The sequence below is a fragment of the Mastigoproctus giganteus genome, chromosome 3 (genome assembly GCF_048544385.1).
Source record: "Mastigoproctus giganteus isolate SK-2022 chromosome 3, ASM4854438v1, whole genome shotgun sequence".
Classification (NCBI taxonomy): Eukaryota; Metazoa; Arthropoda; class Arachnida; order Uropygi; family Thelyphonidae; genus Mastigoproctus; species Mastigoproctus giganteus.
The window spans coordinates 213,476,684-213,500,795 of NC_143577.1; the positions used below are offsets into that span (position 1 = coordinate 213,476,684).

The window sequence follows — 24,112 nt, forward strand, 5'->3', positions numbered from 1 at the left end:
AATGGAGAAATCAATTAACCGCCAACTCTTAAACTACCTAGAAACCTTCCGTCTGATCAACGGTCGCCAGTATGGATTCCGTCAGTGTCGATCCACTGGTGATATTCTGGCTTATGTTACCCATTTATGGACTAATTCAATGGAAGGGTTCGGTGAAACACAAGTAGTTGCTCTTGACATCTCAAAGGCTTTTGATTGTGTGTGGCATAAAGGTCTTCTAAACAATCTTCCATCTTATGGTTTGCCAACTGTTTTTAGTAATTGGTTATCCGGTTTTCTCTGTGATCACTCACTGAGGGTGATGGTAGATGGCTCTCTGTCTTCTAACTTCTCCACTAATGCCGGTGTCCCCCAAGGTTCAGTTCTTTCCCCCACTCTTTTCCTCTTGTATATCAATGACCTTCTTCCATTGACTGGAAATCCTATCCATAGTTTTGCCGATGATAGCACATTGCATTCAACTTTCCATTTTAAGAAACCTTGTCCTGCTCAATCAGCTTCAACTTCTCGAAAATCTGCTGCCAATTCCTTAAATGCCGATCTTCAGGTAATTCTCCAGTGGGGCAAAGACAACTTAGTTTGATTTCAACCCTTCTAAAACTCAGTCTCTTATATCTTGCAAAAAGGATTCTTCTGCTCCTATGCTTAACTTTAGTGACACTCCGATTTCTAGGCAAAATGATATATCTCTTTTGGGGATTACCCTGACTTCTAATCTCTCTTGGCACAAGCACATTACAAATATTGCTTCCTCTGCATCTAAAAAACTTGGTTTTCTCTTTTGCTCTCGGTGTTACTTTTCTTCCAAACAGCTGCTCACTCTGTAGAAATCACAAATCCGCCCTGCCATGGAATATTGTTCCCACATCTGGGTTGGCGCCCCCAAAACCTCTCTCAGGCTTCTTGATTCCACTCAGAAGAGGGCAGGTAGGTTAATTAATGATTCATCTCTAACAGAGTCTCTCCACTCGCTTTCTCATAGACGCACTGTTTCTGCTGCATGCCTCTTCTACAGATACTTCCATGGGCACTGTTCTTCTGAATTGGCTTCTATAATTCCTGCTCTCTCTTTCAAAACAGTCCGAACACGTGCCGCCACCAGCCAACATCCATTTACTGTCCAACTTCAAACCCACAGATCCAACTTTTCATCTTCCTCATTTATTCATTCAGCTGCCCTTTTCTGGAACAACCTTCCTTCATACCTATTTCCTGAACATTACAATCTACAGAAGTTCAAGTGCAATGTCAACAAATATCTTCTTTCGTCTTCTCAACCTCCAACCCAAGCACGATACTAAGTACTATAGGTTCTAATACCTCTCGTGTTTGGGGTTCACATAAAAAAAAAAAAAATAAAAATAAAAATCTGTTGTTTTGCTTTTGTTTTGCCTTTAAGTTAATCTCTGGTAACCAGGTGAAATTGAGGTGATCATATGGGATTGAATTTGATAAGACAGTTCCTTTCACATCTTGAGATGAGAAACAATTAGGTTTTGTTTGAGATATGCCATAGGCATTTATCTCAAAGCCATGAGGCATTAATATATCATGTCAGTAATTTGTATATTGGGGGGAGGTGGGGGAAGAATTTATACCTCCTGCAATTTAGTAGCTGTGTCATAGAAGTTACGTAAAAACTTTGTTGTTATACTGGTAACCACACATTTACCACAGAAGCTGCAAGGAAAATCATCAGTCCAATATCAGCTGAACATGAGTGTACATTTTGTATTAATATTTTCTTGAAGGTTATACATTTTATAACATTTAGTAGTGCCGCCGTAGCCTAGTGGTCAGGCGCGCGGGTGCATAAGTACACGTGCCTTGAGTGACCGGGGTTCAAGCCCGTGACTGCTGAATACGGTGCTGTTTCTTGTATTCTGTCTATCTTGTGAACTCCTCTGACCGTTTGGTCGTCCCGGAGTATAAACAGAAGATTTATTAAAATTGTCTGGACAGTTTTGTTATACCTCCTGCATATTGTCAATTAGTTCATAGGCTACATAAATGACAAGCCTACTACTAACCTTAGTCCTTTTTTTTTTTATAAAATAGTTTAAATAACCGTGTTCTATGACAGTATTGTGAACTTACTGTGGGATGATCACACGGTCAGAGGAGTTCACAAGATAGAGAGAATAGAGGACACAACATATTTAGCAGTCAAGGACTTGAACCTTGGTCACTCAAAGCACATGCATCCTCATGCCTGGCCAGTTGGCTACTGCGGCCTAAAAGTGAATGAATCTCCAGATTGTTCTCCTTCAGCTGATATTTTATTTTTCAATATAATTCGCCCCCCACCTGCCTAATTGGAGATGTTTGGATTCAAATCCTGTCACAGGAAGGATATAAACTACCTGAGATGGAGGGAGATATAGAGGGTGGACAAAATAATGGATAAGAGTTACAGGTATACACTAATATGGTGTTGAGCAACCCTTTGCTTTTAAAACAGTTTGTATTCTACATTTTTTTTTTTTTATGAAAACCCCAAACATGAAAGGTATCAAAACCTATAGTACTTAGTACTGTGCATGGGTTGAAGGAGAATTATGGGGGGGAGATGCAATAGTTTCAAATCTTGAACTGTCTTCAGAGGGATATTAGACCACTCTTCATGGAGGAACATTTCAAGCTCCTTGAATGAGGAAGGTGGTGGTGGTGATTGTTGTTGTTGTAGGGTTTTAAGAGTGTCAGCAACTTATATTGCACCATGTCTTTAAATTGTGTGTTCTGTAGTCAATTTGGTATTTGCTGGATGAAGAACCTGAGTTTCTGCAAAAAAAAAAAAAAAAAAAAAATGCTACTCTTGCCTAACTGTAACTAACTCAGCCACATTGTGAAGACTCATAAAAATTCCTTGTAATTGATGGGATATGAACTTGGGCCTTTTCCACCCAATGTAAGGAAGGCTATCGTTATACCAATAAAGGTGTAAGAAACTTTCTTCTCACTTTTGTTTCCAATTGTGCCCACAATAGCTCACTAATGTTTAAGTCTGGTGATAGTGCTGGCAGTGGGAGATTATTATTATTAGCTACATGATGCAAGGAAGCCTGAGGCTTATGCTGCACCAGTCAAAAAAAAAAAAAAAAAAAAAAAAATCCCAAGTTACCCTGAGAGAGAGACAGACAGAGAGTCAAAAGTAGAAGGAAATCACCAAGAAAGAGAAGAATGATATCCAGCCCAGTACCCTGGGTGTGCCAAGCCCATACCACATGTGAGCCCCTGGGGTTAATGTTTAACCTCAGTTTCATACTCCCCAATCCAAGATTTGACACATCTGTCTATTTGTATTTTAGTATTATTGTCTTGAAACATGGCATAGTTTGTGGCAAACAATGTTTGCACCACGAGATGGACTTGGTCACTAGGAATATCAAGGTAATCAATGATAGTAATTTACCTGCTCAGGGTGATAAGACCTAAAGAATAGACTAAAAAGGTTTTAGGGTTAAAAGCCTCAGACTACGGAAAAGTCACTAATCGAACAAGCTAGTGCATTATTATTATTATTAATAGCCATATGGTGCAAGAAAGCCTGAGGCTTATGCAACACTGGCCAAAAAAAAAAAAAAATTCCCTGTTACCCTGAGAGAGAGAAGAAAGGAATCACCAAGAAAGAGAAGAATGATAATTTTGCATCATGTTAGTTCAAGATAAATCACTGAAGTAGACAAAATGGAATCTTTTTTTTTATCTCATATTGTGAATGCCTTCACAATGGATTGCCCTGATATTGTACTACCTCCAATAAACACTGCTTCAGCTGTGGAAAAGACTAATGTTACTTATTCTCTTTGGATACCGCCACCCAGGCCGCACTGTTTCAAGGCTTTTTGTGTAGGAACACCAAGGTACCTACCCACCCACCGATGAGAGACCAAAAAGCCTTGAAACGGTGCCATCTGGGTCGTGATACCCACCAAATAAAAGTAATCTTATTCTTCTCCGCTGGTGAAGCATTGCTTATTCCAGGTAGTACAATATCAAGGCAAGTTGTTGTGAACATTCACAATATGAGATATAACAAAAATGATGCCATTTCACCTACTTCGGTGATTTACCGCGAACTAACATGATGCAATGCACTAACCTGTTCAATCTAAAGAATATTAAGATATTGCTGGAAAAATCATTATTTATGCTCCTCCAGGTTTCACAGTGGGCACAACACAGTTAGGTTGATGTGCTTCCTTTGGCAATTTCTAACAAATGTAAACTCTCCCTGTTTTAGAAAAGTTGTGAAAATGGTTTGTCTGAAAATATAGCATGTTTCCAATCATCAGGTGTCCAGTTTTTGTACACCCCCTTACACCATTGCATTGTATTTCTGTTATTATTAGTAGTAGTAGTGGCATATGATACAAGAAAGCAAGCTTATAAAGTTTCAGCCAAAAAAAACCCCTCTCACATCACCTGTCTATCCCCTTTGGTAATTTGTCTTGTTCTTTCTTGAATTTATTCAAACTGTCCACTTCTACAACACCAAATGGAAGTTTGTTTAACCACCCACTGGCTATACTCAAACCTCCACACATCTGTCCTGCAACCATCTTTCTTCATTTTGAATTTATGTCCCCTCTTGTGTAGTCTGAGCAAAGGGATGAATGCCATCATAATTGAGCTTGCACAATCCATTCAGAGCCTTAAACACCTCAATCAGATCACCTTTTAGGTGCCTAGTCTCCAGACTCTACAATTTGCAGAACTGAAGCCTGTCTTGGTAAGACCACCCTTTCATTCCCTTGTTGCCCTTCTCTGCACTCGTTTCAGCAGATCTACATCTTTCCTAAAATGAAGCCTCCAGACCTGTATGCAGCACTCAAGATATGGCCTAACCATTGCCTTATACAACAGGATAATCACTTCCTTATCTCTGCTAGTAAAGTTCCTGTATATCATTGACAAAACCATATGGGCTGTCCTGGCAGCCTGTCTTGCATTGCTTAGAGCATTTCATATCTGACTTCACAATTACCCACAGGTGTTTTTCATTTTCACTACCCTGAGTGTAGTGCCACACAGTTGGTACATTAATCTTAGATTTGAAAACAAAATGCACAAGGCATAATCCTTATGGGTTTTGGTAATTAACTATATAATATCGGTGTAGATACCATAGTTGACCCATAAATTTGAACTACGTATGTAGTGTAAAAGGCATCGTTTTAATAGTATCTAATGAAAATAAATGACAGTAGTCTTCTCTACTAGAGAAGCATTATTTATTTGAAGTAGTGCAATACTAGCTATCTCGTTGTGAAGGCACTCACGATATGAGATACTATTAAAACGATGCCTTTTATGCTACATACGTAGTTCAAATTTATGGATTAATCATGGTGTATCTATACTATATTATATAGTTAATTACCAAAACCCATAAGGATTGTGCATTTCGTTTTCAAATACATTATTACCAACGCCCTTTGGCATCTCTCATATTGTGGATATAACTTTGCAACTGTGATGGCATGTTGTACTACCAGAGTACCTGCCCGCCCACTGATGATGAAGCCCGCTAGCTTCGAAATGATTGTCTGGGTGGTGGTATCCTCTGAAAATAAATAACAGTAGTCTTCTCTCCTAGAGAAGTGTTATTTATTTGAAGTAGTGCAATACCAGCTATCTCGTTGTGAAGGTCCCCACATGAGATACTATTAAAACAATGCCTTTCTTACGCTACATACCTAGTTCAAATTTATGAGTTAACTATGGTGTATCTACACCGATATTATATAATTAATCTTAGATTACTGCTACCCATATGCACTGCCTTGCATTTGTCAATGTTAAACTGCACCTTATCTCAGCCCATTTGAATAATATTTTTAGATCTTTTTTGCAGCAGATTATTGCCATCTGTCCTGCCAGCCTTTGTATCATCTGTAAACTTAGACATTAAGCCTGATATACCTTCATCAATATCATTAATAAATATGGAAAACAACAATGGGCCCAGCACTTAACACTGGAGGATTCCATATAACATTAGTCCACAAATAGTAGTGTTCGTTATTTTTTTTCTCCCTGAACAGAAGTTAAGCTAACTGGTGTGTAACAGGTTCTAGCATTACTATTAGTAATAGGTGGCTTGGCAATTGCAGCTCTGCCATAAATTTCAGCTTTGTGAAGTTCTTTCTGAACTGTTTTTCTATAAGCTGGCTTGCTGGGACTGACATTAAGTCCTGCAGTTATTTTTGAGTCGGTAGTTTTATGTTTTTGGGTTAAAATAATTTTTTGTCTTGCAGTCTCTTTTAGGCATATTCAGTTTTCTCCCACAATTCATTCTATCAGATTTTTCCATACTTAAATGCAGATGTCACTTTCAATACAATTGCAATGGATACATTAAACAAATCAGCATTTTTAGCCACCCATGCCCAAATGTACTAACTTACTAAATGCGCATCGATATTTTTGGAATTCATCATTTGCATCAACTCTTTGGAATTCGGATAGGTTCCTCATTTTCTTTGTGTCCTTTTACACCACCTCAAAATAAACATCAGCTTTCATTGTCTTTCATTCACAGTACACTTTTTATTATACAGGAACTCCTCGACTTACGTAAGGGTTGCATTCCATGGAATGCTACATAAGTCGGAATTTCCCCCATGCTTGTGCAGCGCTCTCAACTGTGCTCGCTGAATTGATTGAATCAAAAAAGAAATGTTCGATGAAATGTTATTTATTGTAGTTATTCAATTTTTTTAATCTCATTTGCAGGAAAAATTACAAGCGTGCAATTTAAAAAAATTTCAAAATTATAAAATTACAAAAAGAGAGAGGAGACAGGCATAACGTCAGTAAATTTTACCTCTCGAGCATCGTTGCCAGAATCGACGTCTTCAGCTGATAAGTATACCGCTGCGGAGGTTGAAGGTTGTTGAGATTTAGAAGGGGTCGGCTGCTCAACCTTATGAAAGAACATATTAGTGGATGACTGGATGGTGGTTTTTTATTTTCACCATAGATTTCTTTGTAGCAAGCAAGCATATCATTCACCCCCCTCTTAGCTTTTAAGAATAGTTTGCTGTCAAGATCCATCTTCTCAAAACTTGCCATTGCCATCTCTTTTGTGATGAAGTGTCTTGGCTCCTCATTTGGTTCATCTTGAGCTTCATCAGTATTTTCTTCTTCTTTCACTATTGCTGCCTGCAAGTTAATAAGTTCTTCGTTAGATAATTCCTTCTCTTCTTCCTCTGTTAACTCCTCCACGTCTTTGGCATCAACCTCCAACTGAAGTAGCTCTGCAACCTTTACAACCTTATCTGTAACCTCTTCATATGATTTCTTTTTCAAATCCTTCAAAGACTTTTACGTGCTGTGGGCATATTTTCTTCCATGCGGCATTTCAACAACTTTTAGTAATTTCCACCCAGGCCTTATTAATGTTTAAAATGGCGTGGTAAATATTGTAAGATTTCCAAAAGTCTCTTAACGTAAAAATGTTCTGGACACACATTTCCCATAACATATGAAAAAAAAAAAAAATACATTAGTTCAACACTTTCAAAATTACAGGCCCTTCAATGCTGAATGGAAGGGACTTTAATAGTGCCCAAACTCTGAGTGTGCTGAAACTTTAGAACTCTACCACAGTGTTTAAGGGTGCACTTTCTCAAGAGTTATGAATGGATCATTACTGTTCTATGAAAGCATTGCTCATACAAGAACAAATTGGCCTGTGAAGATTGCCTGTGGCCTAGAAAAGGACATGGTACATGCTGATTCAATACTTTGTGGCTTCCTCTCCACATGTATATACAGGTAACCCTCGTATAACATGGTAGTTAGGTTCCTACAAAATCTCGTGTAATGTGAAACTGTTATACAGGACTAAGAACCAGTACAAAAAGGGGGGTTTATGTTCCCAAAGCTAACAAAAATGCACCTTTTTTTATTTTTGTAACTATCGGAAATTTAATTTTTATAGTAGTAATAACTTAATATTTTAACTTTATTTTTATAATAGTAGTAACTTAAATAGTAATAACTGAACAAACGTCTTGCCTTACAAACTGTGATACTTATGTCAGATAATGTACGTTCATTTAATTAAAGAACATGACACGCACAAGTCACAACAAACACAATATGTGCAAGTGAGATACAGAGTAATGAGTTTCTGAGCATTTATTTATGTTTTTTATATGATTGAATATTTCATGGAAGGGGGAAACACATTTCACCATAATAACGTGAAAACCCACAGAATTCCAGCTATCGGTACATAGCAAATGCAAGAAGATTGAGTTTACTACCTGTTTATAATTGATTACACTAACAGAAAAGACCAATAAACTGAAACTGAATTGTTTTATGTTAGTGCCCTCCAAAAATATGCTTTATTAAAATACCATGAAGGCAATAACAACTAGCAAGGCAACAGCAGGGATTCACAAAAAGGAATGGAAACATTGAAAATTACATCTAACTTAATAGCAGAGTCTTCCCAGCACAAAAGCTCAAAAATACCATATTATGTGAGATTTCCCACAATTCTCAAACCGTGTTAGAGCGAAACAGTGTTGTAGATGTACTGTGTTATACAGGGGTTGCCTATATCTGTCAGTGGTAAACATTCAACAGATCATATTTTCATCTCCACTGCTCCAGCAACCATTTTAAACCAATATCTGCTCAGCTCACATATAAGAATTATGGAGTGCAAAACATTTTAAATAGTCCCATTGTCTTTAGCATTGCATGTAGTGCTGGTTAGGATCAAGACTAGCTATGTCAAATGCAATATCTGGATGCTTCTTTTGCATCCAGTACCAAGTTAACTAGGGATATGGTTGGCAGTAATTTACCTGAAATTAGAAACGTATAGATATATGATGCCAAGTCTTTTAGTGTTGGCCTTTGAATCTTAAATCTCTTGATCTAAGGTGCAAAGGACAATGGTAAAGTGGAGATGCTTATTTATGTAATTTTATATATATTATTTTGTGCTTTTGACTAATGCTGCAATGTCTCTAAACTAGCATAGTCATATATTTCAGAAATAAAGCCAAGCAGATATAACTGCACAGTCAAGTAGTCGTTTTTTGAAGTATGCCATGACGGGGAATAATTTATTTGGGTATTTGGATCTGAACTCTAAATGCAATGGAAATTGGGAGGTGATTTGAAGTAATTGGATAGTTGTGCATAAATGGCATCTATTGCATAGATGCCATTGCTTTGCCCAATTAAAAAAAACAAACAAACTTAGAGACAAGTATATATGATGATCAGTCTAAAGTCACATCAGAGTTGTTTGTTTGTTATTTGGTTTTTAGGAGCATTACCAACTAAGGCCATATTGCTCCGTATCAGAGTTGTATAGTCTATAATTCCTTCATCGTATTCAAATATCCAACCCTTACCATTAGATATTTAAGTTTTAAAAATTGCAAAAGAGTTACCTCAGTACTTCTTCATAGGATGACTTCTATCCTTTACTGACCAGGTTCAATTTAAAATGCATAAAAACTTTATTTTGTGATATATTTTTATCAGCATCTATTTTTATATTTTTCATGTCTTCAGTCACTCTTGGAGGGTCTGGGTTGGGGCTTTCGACAGTGATCCTGGGGCACTGGATTGTTCATGTACTAAGAGCGTTGAACATGTTTAATAATTTTTAAAGTTTTTATGCATTCTAAATTATTTTTAAATCGACCTGGAGAGTAAAGGATTGAAGTCATCCTATGAAGAAGTACTGAGGTAGCTCTTTTGTAATTTTTAAGTATTTATAAAATATAGGATATATTGAGCCATAGTTGCTCTTAGATTCATATTAAGTTTTTAAATGGTTACAATTGCTATCCTTCTACACCAAGTGGAAAAGACCTGGAATCAAATCCTGCTAGACCTTTTTAACACTATTGAAATCTTTCCCATGAAATTGATTGATTAATTAGTTGACAATCCAGCTCCATGATGTTTGTCTCTTTTTAGCCCTCATGGTTTTTTGCTGATGCTTATACAGGGTGTCTCAAAAATACATGGCATAACTTCAGGAATGAGTTCCTCATATGTAGACAATAAAAATATTTTATATCAACATAGTTCTGGAAATGCTTGGTTTCCAAGTTTTGAAGGTCTGTCTGTGACACTTAACTGTTCACATCACCTTTATAGTAATTGTTCAAAATGTCCACCTTCTACCTGAATACAGGGCTCACATCGACTTGCGAAAACTATGCCAAATTCATGGCACGTTTTATATTGTCTCACAATTCGATTGCGGAGAGTTTCCACACCAGCTGCCGGAGTCGAATACACCAATGGCTTTAAGTGGCCCCACAAGAAGAAATCTAGTGGGTTTAAATCAGTGAGTGTGGAAGCCAGGCAGTTGGTCCACCTCTACCTATCCACCGACAAGGTGGATAGGTAGAGGTGGACCAACTTCAATTCAGGTAATTGCGGGCTAGGTGGCTGAAACGTGCAGGAGCACCATTGTGCATGAAGTGTGCTTGTTGACGAATGATCAGTTGCGTGTCGTCCAAGAAATCAGGCATGTTGTTTCCCAGAAAGTTTCTGTACGTCTGCCCTGTGAGTTTGTTTGGAAGTACATGGGGCCCAAATAACTTATCACCAAAAACACCTGCCCAGATGTTGCGGCTGAACCGCTGTTGGTGATGTGATGGAAGAATTGCATGTGGGTTTTCCTTAGCCCATACATGCCGATTGTGAAAGTTTTGGATTCTGTCTCATGTGATCTGTGCTTCATCTGTGAATATCACTAAGGCAGGAAAGTGAGGAGTTGTACCACACTGCTGCAAGAACCACTGGCAGAACATTACTTGCGCAGTGTAATCTGCTGGTGACACGGCCTGTACCCATTGCAGATGATAAGGATACAGTTGATGTTCTCGCAACACTCTCCAAATAGTCGAACGTTGAACAGCCAGTTGCATTGCTATTCTGTGTGTGCTGATTCCAGGAGTGGCATGCACAACATCCAAAATCTCCTCCTCTACTTCAGGAGTCATAGATCTTGGTCATCCTCTGTCGGCAACACGAGGTGTAGAGGTCCCATGTTCACAAAGGCAGCGATGAATACCTTCAAACGTTTTCCTGTCTGGACATCTTTGTTCTGGGAACCTTTTGTGGTATAAACGATGAGCCTCCAGAGCATTGCCGTCTGCCAAACTGTACATAAAGTGCATATCCGCTAGCTCCCGATTTGAGTACATGGTCGGAATGGAAAACCACCATATTCTGTCAGTACCTGGTGATGAAGAAAATCACCTACGGGAGATAAGACATTCCGGTTAATAACTCGGGAACCAAGCTTTTCCAGGACTATGTTGATATAAAATATTTTTATTGTCTATATATGAGGATCTCATTCCTGAAGTTATGCTGTGTATTTTTGAGCCGCCCTGTATATGCATGAAATTTGATGTTGTGTATATGTGATGTTCTTCAACTTTTCTGGGTATGCTTTCTGTTATTCATGTTTATTTATGATAAAATCAGTGAATGTTTAAAGCCTTCTTTGGAATAAAATAAGAAATTAGAACTTATAATACTTAGTACCATGCTTGGGTTGGAGGTTGAGAAGACAAAAGAAGATATTTGTTGACATTAGACTTGATCTTCTGTAGACTTTCAGGAAATACGTATGAAGCAAGGGTGTTCCTGAAAATGGTAGTTGAATGAATAAACGAGAAAGATGAAAAGTTGGTTCTGTGAGTTTGAAGTTAGGCAGTAAATGGATGTTCGCTGGCGGCGGCACGTGTTTGGACTGTTTTGAAAGAGACAGTGGGAATTATAGAAGCCAATTCAGAGAACAGTGCCGATGGAAGTATCTGTAGAAAAGGCATTTAGCAGAAACAGTACGTCTATGAGACAGAGTGGAGAGACTCTGTTAGAGATGAGTCATTAATTAACCTAACTGCCCTCTTCTGAATGGAATCTAGAAGCCTGAGAGTGGTTTTGGGGGCACCGCCCCAGGTGTGGGAAGAATATTCCATGGTAGGGCAGATTTGCGATTTGTACAAAGTGAACAGCTGTTTGGAAGAAAAGTAACACAGAGATCAAAAGAGAAAACCAAGTTTTTTAGATGCAGAGAAAGCAATATTTGTAATGTGCTTGTGCCAAGAGAGATTAGAAGTCAGGGTAATCCCCAAAAGAGATAGATATATCATTTTGCCTAGAAATCGGAGTGTTACCAAAGATAAGCATAGGAACAGAAGAATCCTTTTTGCGAGATATAAGGCAAAACTAAGTTTTAGACGGATTGAAATCAACTAAGTTGTCTTTGCCCCACTGGAGAATTACCTGGAGATCGGCATTAGTGGAGAAGTTAATTACCTGAATATTCGAGAAGTTGAAGCTGATTGAGCAGGACAAGGTTTCTCAAAATGGAAAGTGGAATGCAATGTGCTACTATCGGCAAAACTATGGATAGGATTTCCAGTCAATGGAAGGTCATTAATATATAGAAGAACAGTGGAGAATTACCTGGAGATCGCCATTAGTGGATAAGTTAATTACCTGAATATTCGAGAAGTTGAAGCTGATTGAGCAAGGCAAGGTTTCTCAAAATTGAAAGTAGTAGTAGTAGTAGTGGCACATGATGCAAGAAAGCAAGTGTAGGAGCTTATGCAGCATCAGCCAAAAAAAAAAAAATCACACCATTCCCTCCAAATGCCTGTCCAGTTCCTCCTTAAATTTATTTAACCTATCAACTTCCACAACGACAGATGGAAGTTTGTTCCAGCAATTAACCACCCGCTGGCTAAAGGCAAATTTCCGCACATCTATTCTACATCTGTCCTTTCTTAATTTGAACTTATGTCCCCGTAGGTTGGTAATCTGAACAAGTGGAAGTATCCCATCAGAATTCAGCGTGCTCAACCCATTCAAGGCCTTATAGACCTCAATCAGATCACCGCGCAGGTGCCTAGTCTCCAGCCACTGCAATTTGCAGAACTTAAGCCTCTCTTGGTAAGAGAATCCCTTCATTCCCCTCACCAATCGTGTTGCTCTTCTCTGTACACGCTCAAGCAAATCTACATCCTTCTTAAAATGAAGCCTCCAGACCTGTACGCAGTACTCAAGGCGTGGCCTGACCATTGCCTTATACAGAGGGATAATCACCTCCTTTTCCCTGCTAGCAAAATTCCTATATATCATTGACAAAACCCCATGACCCGCCCTAGCTGCCTGTCTGCACTGCTCAGAAAACTTCATATCTGACTGCACAATTACTCCCAGGTCTTTTTCATTTTCTACCACCTTAAGTGTAGTACCACACAGTTGGTATGTTTCTCTCGGGTTACTTCTACCCATATGCAGTACTTTGCATTTGTCAAGGTTGAACTTCAGTTGCCACTTCTTAGCCCATCTGCCCAAATTATCCAGATCCTGTTGCAGTAGCACACTGCCATTACTGTCATTAACAACCCTGCCAACCTTTGTGTCATCTGCAAACTTCGACATTAAGCCTGATATACCTTCATCAATATCAATGATAAATACACAAAACAACAGTGGACCCAACACCGAACCCTGTGGGACTCCACTAATAACATTAGTCCACGAAGAGCAGCGCCCATTGATTACCACCCTCTGTCTTCTCCCACTTAACCATCCTTTTATCCATTGTAGCAACTTACCCTTAATACCATTCTGCTCCAATTTGTACAGTAGTCTTCCATGCGCAACAGTGTCAAAAGCTTTCCTGAAATCCAAGTATATGATATCAGAATTATTTTTTGCATCCAGTTCCTTTGTGACCACATCATAATAACCAATCAAATTTGTCAGACAAGACTTTCCCTTAACAAACCCATGCTGTGTTTGAATTATTGCTGCAGTCTTGTCTAGATGATCCTGCAATGTATCTTTAACCAGCGACTCCATTATTTTACCCGGAACAGAAGTTAAACTAACTGGTCTGTAATTACTCGTGTCACCCTTCGATCCACCTTTGTGAATTGGGGACACATTTGCACATCTCCAGTCCGTGGGAACCTCCCCTGAGTCCAAGGATGCTCTCATAATTATGGCTAAGGGTTTGCTTAGTTGCTTTGCCGTCTCATTTAAAATAACTGGATAGATCCCATCCACCCCAGGTGCCTTTCTTATGTTTAACTTCAACAATTTCTCCTCCACTTTGCTCTCAGTTATTACAAAATCATTAAGCACACTGCTACAATTTGATAACCTTCTTCCATTTTCAAATTGTAATAATTCCTCACGTGTGAATGTAGATGCAAAATACTCATTCAGTTTGTTTGCTATCTGAGCAGGATCATCAACAGTCGAACCATCGATGTCAAGTGGACCAATCATATTCATCCCCTTCCTTTTAGAGTTTATATAAGTAAAGAAATCCTTGCTGTTTTTCTTAGCATCTTTTGCCAAAGATTTCTCGTAATCCGCCTTCGCCTGCCGGACCTCCTTTGTGACCTGATTACAGACTAGCTTATATCTGCCACAGGCTTCTGCGTCACCTGATAATTTATATGCATCCCATGCATTTTTCTTCTCTGTCACGAGTCTTATTAGTTCATTTGATAACCATTTAGGCCTAAACCTTGAACGATATTTCTTAATCGGTATATAAAGTCTAGTAGCTTCCACGATTAATTCTTTGAATGCTTCCCACTTAGAATTTACTGTTTGTAACATCGTCAGTTGATCCCACTGTACAGAATTTAAAAACTGTCTGAGACCACTGTACTCCCCTTTACGGAAGCAAAAACCCTTTCCTTTACCCCTGACGGTAGTTACCTCTTTGAGTAAATCCCACTTCAGCACACTGTGATCACTGCCACCTAGTGGTTCCTTTATCTGCAAATTCTTAATACACGAATGATCACTGCTGATAACCAGATCAAGAGTGTTACTTTCTCTGGTTGCCTCTCGAACATGCTGCTGCAGAAAACAATCATCCAATAAATCCACAAAAGTCTGACTAGTGTGTGAGTGACCAACCCACAAGTTCCAGTCAATATCTGGGAAGTTAAAATCCCCCATTATAAGACATTCTGATTTACTGGCCCACTCTATTTCTCTGTACAATTGTTCATTGTACTCATTCAAGTGGAATGCAATGTGCTATCATCGGCAAAACTATGGATAGAATTTCCAATCAATGGAAGAAGGTCATTAATATACAAGTGGAAATGAGTGGGGGAAAGAACTGAACCTTAGGGGACACCCGGCATTAGTGGAGAAGTTAAAGACAGAGAGCCATCTATCATCACCCTCAGTGAGTGATCAGAGAGAAAACTGGATAACCAATTACAAAAAATAGTTGGCAAACCATAAGATGGAAGCCTGTTTAGAGAAGACCTTTATGCCAAACACGATGGAAAGCCTTTGAGATGTCAAGAGAAACTGCTTGTGTTTCACCAAATTTTTCCATTGAATTTGTCCATAAATGTGTAAAATAAGCCAGAATATCACCAGTGTATCGACACTGATGGAATCCATACTGGTGATCATTGATCAGACGGAAGGTTTCTATGTAGTTTAAGAGTTGGCGGTTAATTTATTTCTCCATTACTTTAGAAAGAGTAGAAGTAATTGCAATGGGATGATAATTGGATGGGAGGGATTTGTCACTCATTTTAGGAACTGGCTGGATATGAGTAAATTTTCAAGCAGAAGAAAAAACACCTTTGGGATAAGAAAGTGAAAAAAAGCGTTAAAGAACAGGGGTAAGTTCAGGAGCACAGGTTTTGAGAACAAGTGGAGAAATACCATCAGGATCTGGAGCTTTCTTAGCATCTAGATTCGTCAAAATCATTCTGACATCCATTTGACGGAAGACCACAGGAGGCATTGAATGGAGAGTGTTGGGAATGGTGGGAGGTGTTTTACCAAGATCATTAATACATGAGTTGGAAGAAAAATGGGATGCTAGCAGGTCAGCTTTATCCTTGGCTGAAGTGACAACAGAACTATTTGATATTGACAGAGTTGGGAGCAGAGATGGGCAAAAGTTGTGGCCAATAGCTTTGGCAAGAGAACAGAATGCTCGGCTACCATTAGGGCAAGAAGCAAGTTTTTTTACTCTTACCCTTTTCAAAATTTAGTTTGGACTGAGTAATAACTTCTTTACAATTATTGCAAGCTTTGGTGTAGGCAGAAAGTGAAACTGAAGATTTGGAAAGAAGCCAATTATGATATGCAACGTTCTTCTCTTGGACAGCCTTAGCACATTTATTGGAAAACCAAGATTTAGATAAAGGACAAGATTTTAAATTGGCGTGTGGAATAAAGGATTCCATTCCTACAAGAATAATTTCACTGATACAATCTGAGCAACCGTTGACATCAGTAGTTTTGAAACAGTAATCCGACCAAGGAAAAGAAGGAAAGAAATTTCGCATGTCATCCCATTTTGCATTCTTGTAATGTCAAAATGTCATTGAAACTCATTGGTCCTTTTAAAGCTACTGGAAAGTTTCTTGTGTTGTGATCATTGGTTGATAGCTTGTGCAGTCATGCTGTGCACATATAACTTAACTGATAATTTAACTAGTAACTTAACCCACCTGATTACTAGGATTGCCATATATCTGACTTTAAGCCAAATTTCTTTCTGAATAGGTGTCCTTCCTCAGATGTCACTTGTCCAACTTTCCAAGTTAATATTGAATAAACAAATTCACTAGATCATGTTTGTTGGAACTTTGTCAGATTTCTAAATTACGGTAATTCAAAATGTATTTATTCAAAAGCTTATCCTCATCCAATTTCTTTTTGATTGTATATCAACTACAAGTTGATGCATGTGAATGCAGTGTATTTTTCATTTTTCTGTGGGAGCAACGGCATGTACTGTTACATGTGAAGGGCACTAATAGTTTTAAACTTTATGGTACTAGTTAGTTAAAATGTTGCTCTTTCAATAAATAAGTGTTTTATTATTTATTGTGTATTTTCTCTTATTAAAAATGCCAAAATGATGGTGGAGTAAAAGAATATCCTTGCATAAAAAAAAGAGTAGTAAAGGTGAATGTTATGTGCACTCTTTATTGTGCAGCTATGATAATGAAGTATCAAATAAAGGAAAAGGTGATTGTCAAACACACTGTAAAACAAACTGAATCATAAAAATGCTTTGTTTGCTTAGCAGAGACTTGTTTTTTAAATACAGTATTTAATTTTTTTTAGCAATTATTTTGTTATATATCCAAAGTCCATATTTCATCCTAAAGAAGTTGATGCCCTTCTTTTTGGATTATCAAAGGTGGATGCTAACTTTGGTGCCTTCCTTTTTGTATTTTAAAATGTGGCAATCCTTAATAAATAATGTTAGGTTACCTTGAATAGGCAGCTCAAACTTTACAAAAGTTTTTTGAATTTTTCTTTTCAACTAATTTTAGGCAAATGAAATTGGTAAGCATTTAAACCACAAAATAATTTGCAGCAAATTAACAGGGTTATAGTTACAGGGTTAAAAGGTTTTATAGATAAGACAAGGTGCCATTTTGCTCCTTTAAACTGTTGATCACCCCTATTTAAAAACAAAGGCCTCCGTAGCCGAGTGGGCAGGAGCGGGAGTGCAGTAGCACACGCTCTTTGAGTAGATCGGGGTTCAAACCCCTGACTGCTGAATACGGTCGATCTGCCAACCCGCACTGGACCAGCATGGCAGATTATGGTCCATTTCCCTCAGCATGAATTGTTGAGGAGGCTTCCATCCTGCAGTGGGTTGATAATGGCTGCACTTTACTTTTACTTTACCTTACTATTTAAAAACAAAAATAAAATTATAAAAATATAAATAAGAGAAAAGAGAACGATTAAAGCAACACCCACCTTTGTAGGATGTGGGTGTTGTACAACTTCTTTAATTCTTGTCCAAGGTATTTGTTTTATTATTAACTAACTGATCAGTTGTGTTAATTTCATGAAAAACTTTTTGTGGCATTGAAAAGGTTTAGTTAACTCATGCTGGTTTTTTTTTTTTTTTTTGTACATTCTGCTTGATCTAGTCAGTAGTCTTGGGTGTTATCCCACTCACTAAATTCCAGTTTTCCATCCAGCAGAATAGGCAAACCAACTGAAGAATGCATATTGTTTATAGACAAAATATTTGCTTTGGGGATGGGGGAAGGCAGCATCTACCAAAAACTCTAGTTTTCATATGAACTTAGTCTGCAAATTTTAAGAAGAAAAAACAAAAGTCTTTATGCTCTGGCACAATCACATTGGTCAGAGGAGTTGGTTATTATAATAATTTTGACAAGATTACCATCATTAACCATATTTAATAGTCATGTGGGCTTCAATCACAGTCAACTAACTGACATGCATCTGTTTCTGCTCTCTCGCATTAACCACTTTTAACATGCACATAAAATCAAAAGCATTTTCGAGGAGTAGTATTGCTCTTTATTTTTTAAAGATCAATACTCTAGTTTTTTGTTTTTCCATATAGAGGAAGTGATGTGATTTTATACCAGAATGATTAAAGTTAAGGTTATTCTGAGTGAAGAGATTTTGTTTATAAATTTGAATTTTTATTGAAGTCAGCAGGTCTAGCAAATTCCCTCCCCTTCTCCTCAAGAAATAAAACAGTGCTGAATTTTTGGAGTATTGAAGTTTACCTCCCCCCCTCACTGGGGAAATTAGATGCCAATCAGTATTTAAGGAACTGGTGTGGTGGTGGTAATTTAAGAAACTGTGCAGAGAGGGTTTGTCAGACTGTACACATGTTCACAGGTGGAGTTTCATGCTATGCAGGATGAAAAACTCAAACTAATGTGAAAACCCAACTCTCTTCCCACCTGGGATCAATTAACTATGGTTCCATTTGTAGATGCTTTTAAGAATTTCTCCACTCCTCAGCGGGATTTTTACTTAGACTTTTCCAAATTGAGTGATAGGTGGTGAACTTATTGTACTGTCAAGGAGGACCTCATGTGTATATTCTTAACATTTTAATGATTTAAATAATATTTATAGGTACGAAAAAAATAAAATATTTATAAAAAAACTTTTATAAATATTATTCAGGGAAGACTAATATACATAAAAGTGAAAAAAGAGAGCCTTTAGAAACTCCACTACTAGCTGGTGAAGATAAATTGGAGAGAGAGCGAGGGCATGTCATGCAAACCTATCACAACATGTAGTGCGTGGTCAGAGTGGATGGAAATGTAAGAATAGCAAAAATCTAAATGTAGCTTGTGAGAGACATTTGTGAAGGCCCTTATACTTGATCCACAAGCTTAGAGCAGTTACTACAGTTTCTAAAAAATGTTAAGAAATATGTTGTGAGATGGTTAACATAAGACAAAATATCACCAGTGAATTTGTACTTAAGGAATCCATATTTGAGAACTGGTAATCAAATGGAAGATTTTTAGATGGTGCAAGAGTTGGAAATTGATGAATTCTCCATTACTTTGGAAAGTGCAGTAGGATGATAATTGAAGGGAGGAATTTGTTATCTAGGAATTGGCTGGATTTTGAATAAATTTTCTTTATTAGACTTTTTACTATAATAAAGAAAAAAAATTTTAATAAAGGAAAAAAAAAAAAATTGTATTTTGATTTTACTAACCTGAAGAACACATACCTTAATGTTTACTACTTTCTTGCAATCCTAGCTGTGGTACTATAAAGGCTTTGTAACATAGTTGGGTAGAAAAAAAAATTCATAGTCGAAGGTTTGCATTATTGTTTATTTAAATTTGTGAAGTTTCGGAAGTTGTAACAAAGTGAATGACCCATCACTGCTTTCAGTTGTCATACTTGTATAACATTTACATTTATATTTGCTTGATGTTGAGAAAAGAGGAATGGTTTCTGTTATTTACCCCCATGTATATATATATTCTTACTTAAATGTTTTAATGATTTAAAATGCTTTATGTACTGTATTAGCATTTTGATCTTTCAGGATTGAACTTGTGTGTGTGTGTGTGTGTGTGTGTGTGTGTGTGTGTGTGTGTGTGTGTGTTGGAGGAGGCAGGCTAATTTTCATATGTTACAGAGCAAATTGTTTCTTCTGGTAAAATGTTAATGATGTTTGCTTTGTGGGAAAATACAACAAACCTGCTTTAGATGTTAAATGTTTTAGTAATATAAGTACCATGTAAAACTATTATACTTTTTTGTTGATGTTACATAAGAAATGAGATCCAGATTTTTTCCAGCTAAGTGCATTGCTAACTTTAAAAATTAGTTATTTAGGCTTACTTGTGTAGTTATATTTTGTCTAAATTACTGATTCTGTTTTTCTACCCATCTTTGTTTTGTCAGTATCTGTTAAAGGATTAGTTATTGTGAGTTGTGGTCTTGGGGTACCATCATTATGCACCCAGCAAAATTTACTCACTATGCTACTATAAAAAACATGCACATTATCTGCTAGTATAAACTATGTGACCATAAATGTTTGGACGCACACATAATTGCAAGAAGGACTTTTAATTTAAGATTTGCGAGGCTGTCAAAATCTTTTTTTTTTACTCTATTGAGGTATCACCTATAGTTTGCCATCTTTGAATAACATCCACCAACAGATTTTAGGGGATTATTTGCAGTTGCATGCACAAAAATGTTACTGACGTGATTATCTGACCATCATCCCACCATAAAAGTCTAATTTTCAATCCACAACTCCTACTGCCTTCTACCATACTACTGCTGCACAGAAAGACTGTGTGCACACACACACACACACACACACACACACACACACACACACACACACACACACACACACACACACACACACACACACAGGTAATCCTCATATAACACTGTAGTTAGGTTCCTATAAAATCTCATGTAGTGTGAAACCATGTTATACGGGACTAAGAACCATTGGTGGATTCAAGGTACGGGCTGGGGCATGTGCCTTCCCTGTCGTTTTTTGGAAATATACACCAATTGTTTAAATTCCCTTTAGCAATGTATAAATATAGTGCAAGCACATCAGAAATACATAGCTATATCTCAATAAATCAAAATATTAGTAAAACGGCATCATTTTAAGTTATATCTCATATTGTGAATACCTTCACAATGAGTTGCCATGATATTGCACTACTTCGAATAAGTAACGCTTCACCTAAGGAGAAGACTAATGTTACTTATTCTCAGATGGATACCACAACCCAGACTGCACTGTTTCAGGGCTGTTTGTATATGCGTGGGATAATAACTCGACTATCCACTTGTCCCTATTAGATTTAGAAAAGCAAAAAGGTAGAGGGAAAGTAATAGTAGGAGTGGAAGAGGAAAAGAAACAGTGTAGAAGAATGAAAGGGACAGTAACTCCTTCAACTCACACCACTCAAAAACTCAAAACTCCTTGAATAGCCAACGCTTCCCCAGTGGAGAAGACTGTTGTTATTTATTCTTGGAAACTCCGGACATCATCAGGCTCCCCTGGTGCCGTTTCAGGGCTATTTTGAATTTAATGTGAAAAAAAACCCATTGGACCCGATCTATTAAATCAAACAAATGAATTATAAAATCCAAACCTAAATCATGAAAAATCTTAATTCAGGCGATCATTTCAAAGCTATTTGTGAATTTAATATGAAAAATAACTCATTGGACCAGGTCTATTAAACCAAACAAATGAGTTATAAAATTTAAACCTATATCATGGAACTGTTTTGATGAGAGCCTAAGAGATCTACATTTTTATCAAGAAAACTGAATTTTGTAATAAACGAAAAAAAACAGGTTTTTTTTTTTTTTTTTTCCAAATAATTAAAACCAGTACTTAAGATGAACCTCATCTCCAACCAAACTGCACAGAAGAGATGGCTCTCCCCACCTTTTCAGAAACTTATCAGAGCCTAAACGCCATTTTTTCCAACTGTAAAAACCTTTGCATGGAAGCAGACATTGTTTGTTTCAGGTGCAGTTTCAGGGCTATTTATGTATGTATGTGAATATCTACTCGAATATCCACTTGTCCCTATTAGACTTAGAAAAGCAAAAAGTAGAAGGAAAGTTATAGTAGGAGTGGAAGAGGAAAAGAAACGGTGTAGAAGAATAAAAGGGACAATAACTCCTTCAACTCACACCACTCAAAAACTCAAACTCCTCGAATAGGCAACGCTTCCCCAGTGGAGAAGGCTGTTGTTACCTATTCTCGGAAACTCCGGACATCATCAGGCTCCCCCTGGCAGCACCGTTTCAGGGGCTATTTGACCCTTCTTCAGTGAGTGGGTAGGTACCCAAGTTTCAGGGCTATTTGGCCCTTCTTCGGTGGGTGGGCAGGTACCCAAGTGATGCAATGATGGCAAAACAGTTAAGTAAAACTCCACGATATGAGAGATGCCTGATAGTGTATCATATATTTAGACTCTAAACCGTTTAGGGCATAAGCCTCAAGCTATGGGAGAGGCTAGACTATGTATAAATATAGTGCAAGTGCATCAGAAATACATAGCTATATCTGAATAAATCAGAATATTAGTAAAACGGCATCATTTTAAGTTATATCTCATATTGTTAATACCTTCACAACGAGTTGCCATGATATTGTACTACTTCGAATAAGTAACGCTTCACCTAAGGAGAAGACTAATGTTACTTATTCTCAGATGGATACCACCACCCAGATGGCACCGTTTCAGGGCTATTATGTATTTCTGATGCACTTGCACTATATTTATACATAGTCTAGACTCTCTCAAAGCTTGAGGCTTATGCCCTAAACGCTTTAGAGTCTAAATACATGATACACCATCAGGCATCTCATATTGTGGAGTTATACTTCATAATTGTTTTGCCATCATTGCATCACTTGGGTACCTACTCACCCACCGAAGAAGGGCCAAATAGCCCTGAAACGGTGTGAATGGGTGGTGGTGGTATCCATCTGAGAATAAGTAACATTAGTCTTCTCCTTAGGTGAAGCGTTACTTATTCGAAGTAGTGCAATATCATGGCAACTCGTTGTGAAGGTATTCACAATATGAGATATCATTTTGATGATATCACACACTATAAGATGTAAACTCCTTTAGCTACTTTGGGCTGTATGGGAGTATAAGAATTTTTTCTCTGAGTTTTATTTTTATTGAAGTATTTAAAATTGAATGTATGATAATTAATAGCAACTTTTTTTTTTTGTTCCAGTTTTCATGATTGTTAATTGTCTATTCTAAAATTTATCTTATTTAAAACGAATTTAGAAAATTATTATATTTATTTAATTTTTATTTTTTACCCAAAATATTATTTATATCTGTTACAGATATCAGATTTGCATCTTAGTTTATTCCAAGATCCAAGCCGTGGCCCTGATTTCAAACATTTTTGCTCAGAAACAGTTTCTGCAGTGAAACCTGCTGTTGTTCTTGCCACAGGTATTCAAAAGTTTCTTTCACTTATTTTTTTAAATTGAATTCGGAAATTTATTTGTTATATGAATGAAAGGTGTACTTGAAACCAGGGGGGGGAAAAAAAAAACTTGAACTAAATCTTCAGTTTTATGACTTACTAGTAATAGTGTAATCATGAGCATCAACAGAATTGTTGGAGGTGATGCAAATGCTATATAAATTACAAATTACTTTAATGAATTTAGAGAGAGAGAGAGAGAGAGAGAGAGAGAGAGAGAGACTTTGAGAGCTAGAGCCTGCCCATTCAATGGTCTGGTAAAAAGATAGGAAGAAATGTATAAAGCAAGCATATATTCTGTTTTATTTAGCTAATTACCTTTAATGTGAGAAGATAAGAATATTATTTAATTTTATTTAAGATGTGTTATTTAGTTTTTTATTTTCCTCTTTATTTATAATTAAGTTGAACTTAATGTGCTAAATTTTTTTTGAAAATTGAATCCAAGATTACTAGGAAGTTAGGCCCAACTCCTAGTACTATTAGTACTGTCTTTTCCAACAGCTCAAAATAGGGGACGGTATTGATGTACAACCCCACCCTCATTTATAGCCTTTCACACACACACTGGTACATTAAGAAATGTCACAAGTGCAAATGTCTCCGAAACTAATTGTAAACAGTGTAAATAACAGTAGATGGCCAGGTGGATAGCTTAATCAGAAAAAGAGCAAGCGTCTAGTTCTGAAAAGCAATTTTTCACCCTAGATTGCATTTCCTTTTTCTTAATTCCTGATATTGGACTCAACGGATCTAAATA

General features: G+C 37.2%; 1 protein-coding gene across 1 annotated transcript in view; it reads left to right on the forward strand.

The window, feature by feature from the left end:
• LOC150088669 (transmembrane protein 62-like) overlaps positions 1–24,112 on the forward strand; it is a 366,503-nt gene that overhangs the window by 8,545 nt on the left and 333,846 nt on the right. Inside the window, exon 2 of the mRNA XM_090370285.1 lies at positions 23,207–23,318. Within this exon, the coding sequence (XP_090226411.1) occupies positions 23,207–23,318 (112 nt within the window). The remainder of the gene's footprint in view (positions 1–23,206; positions 23,319–24,112) is intronic.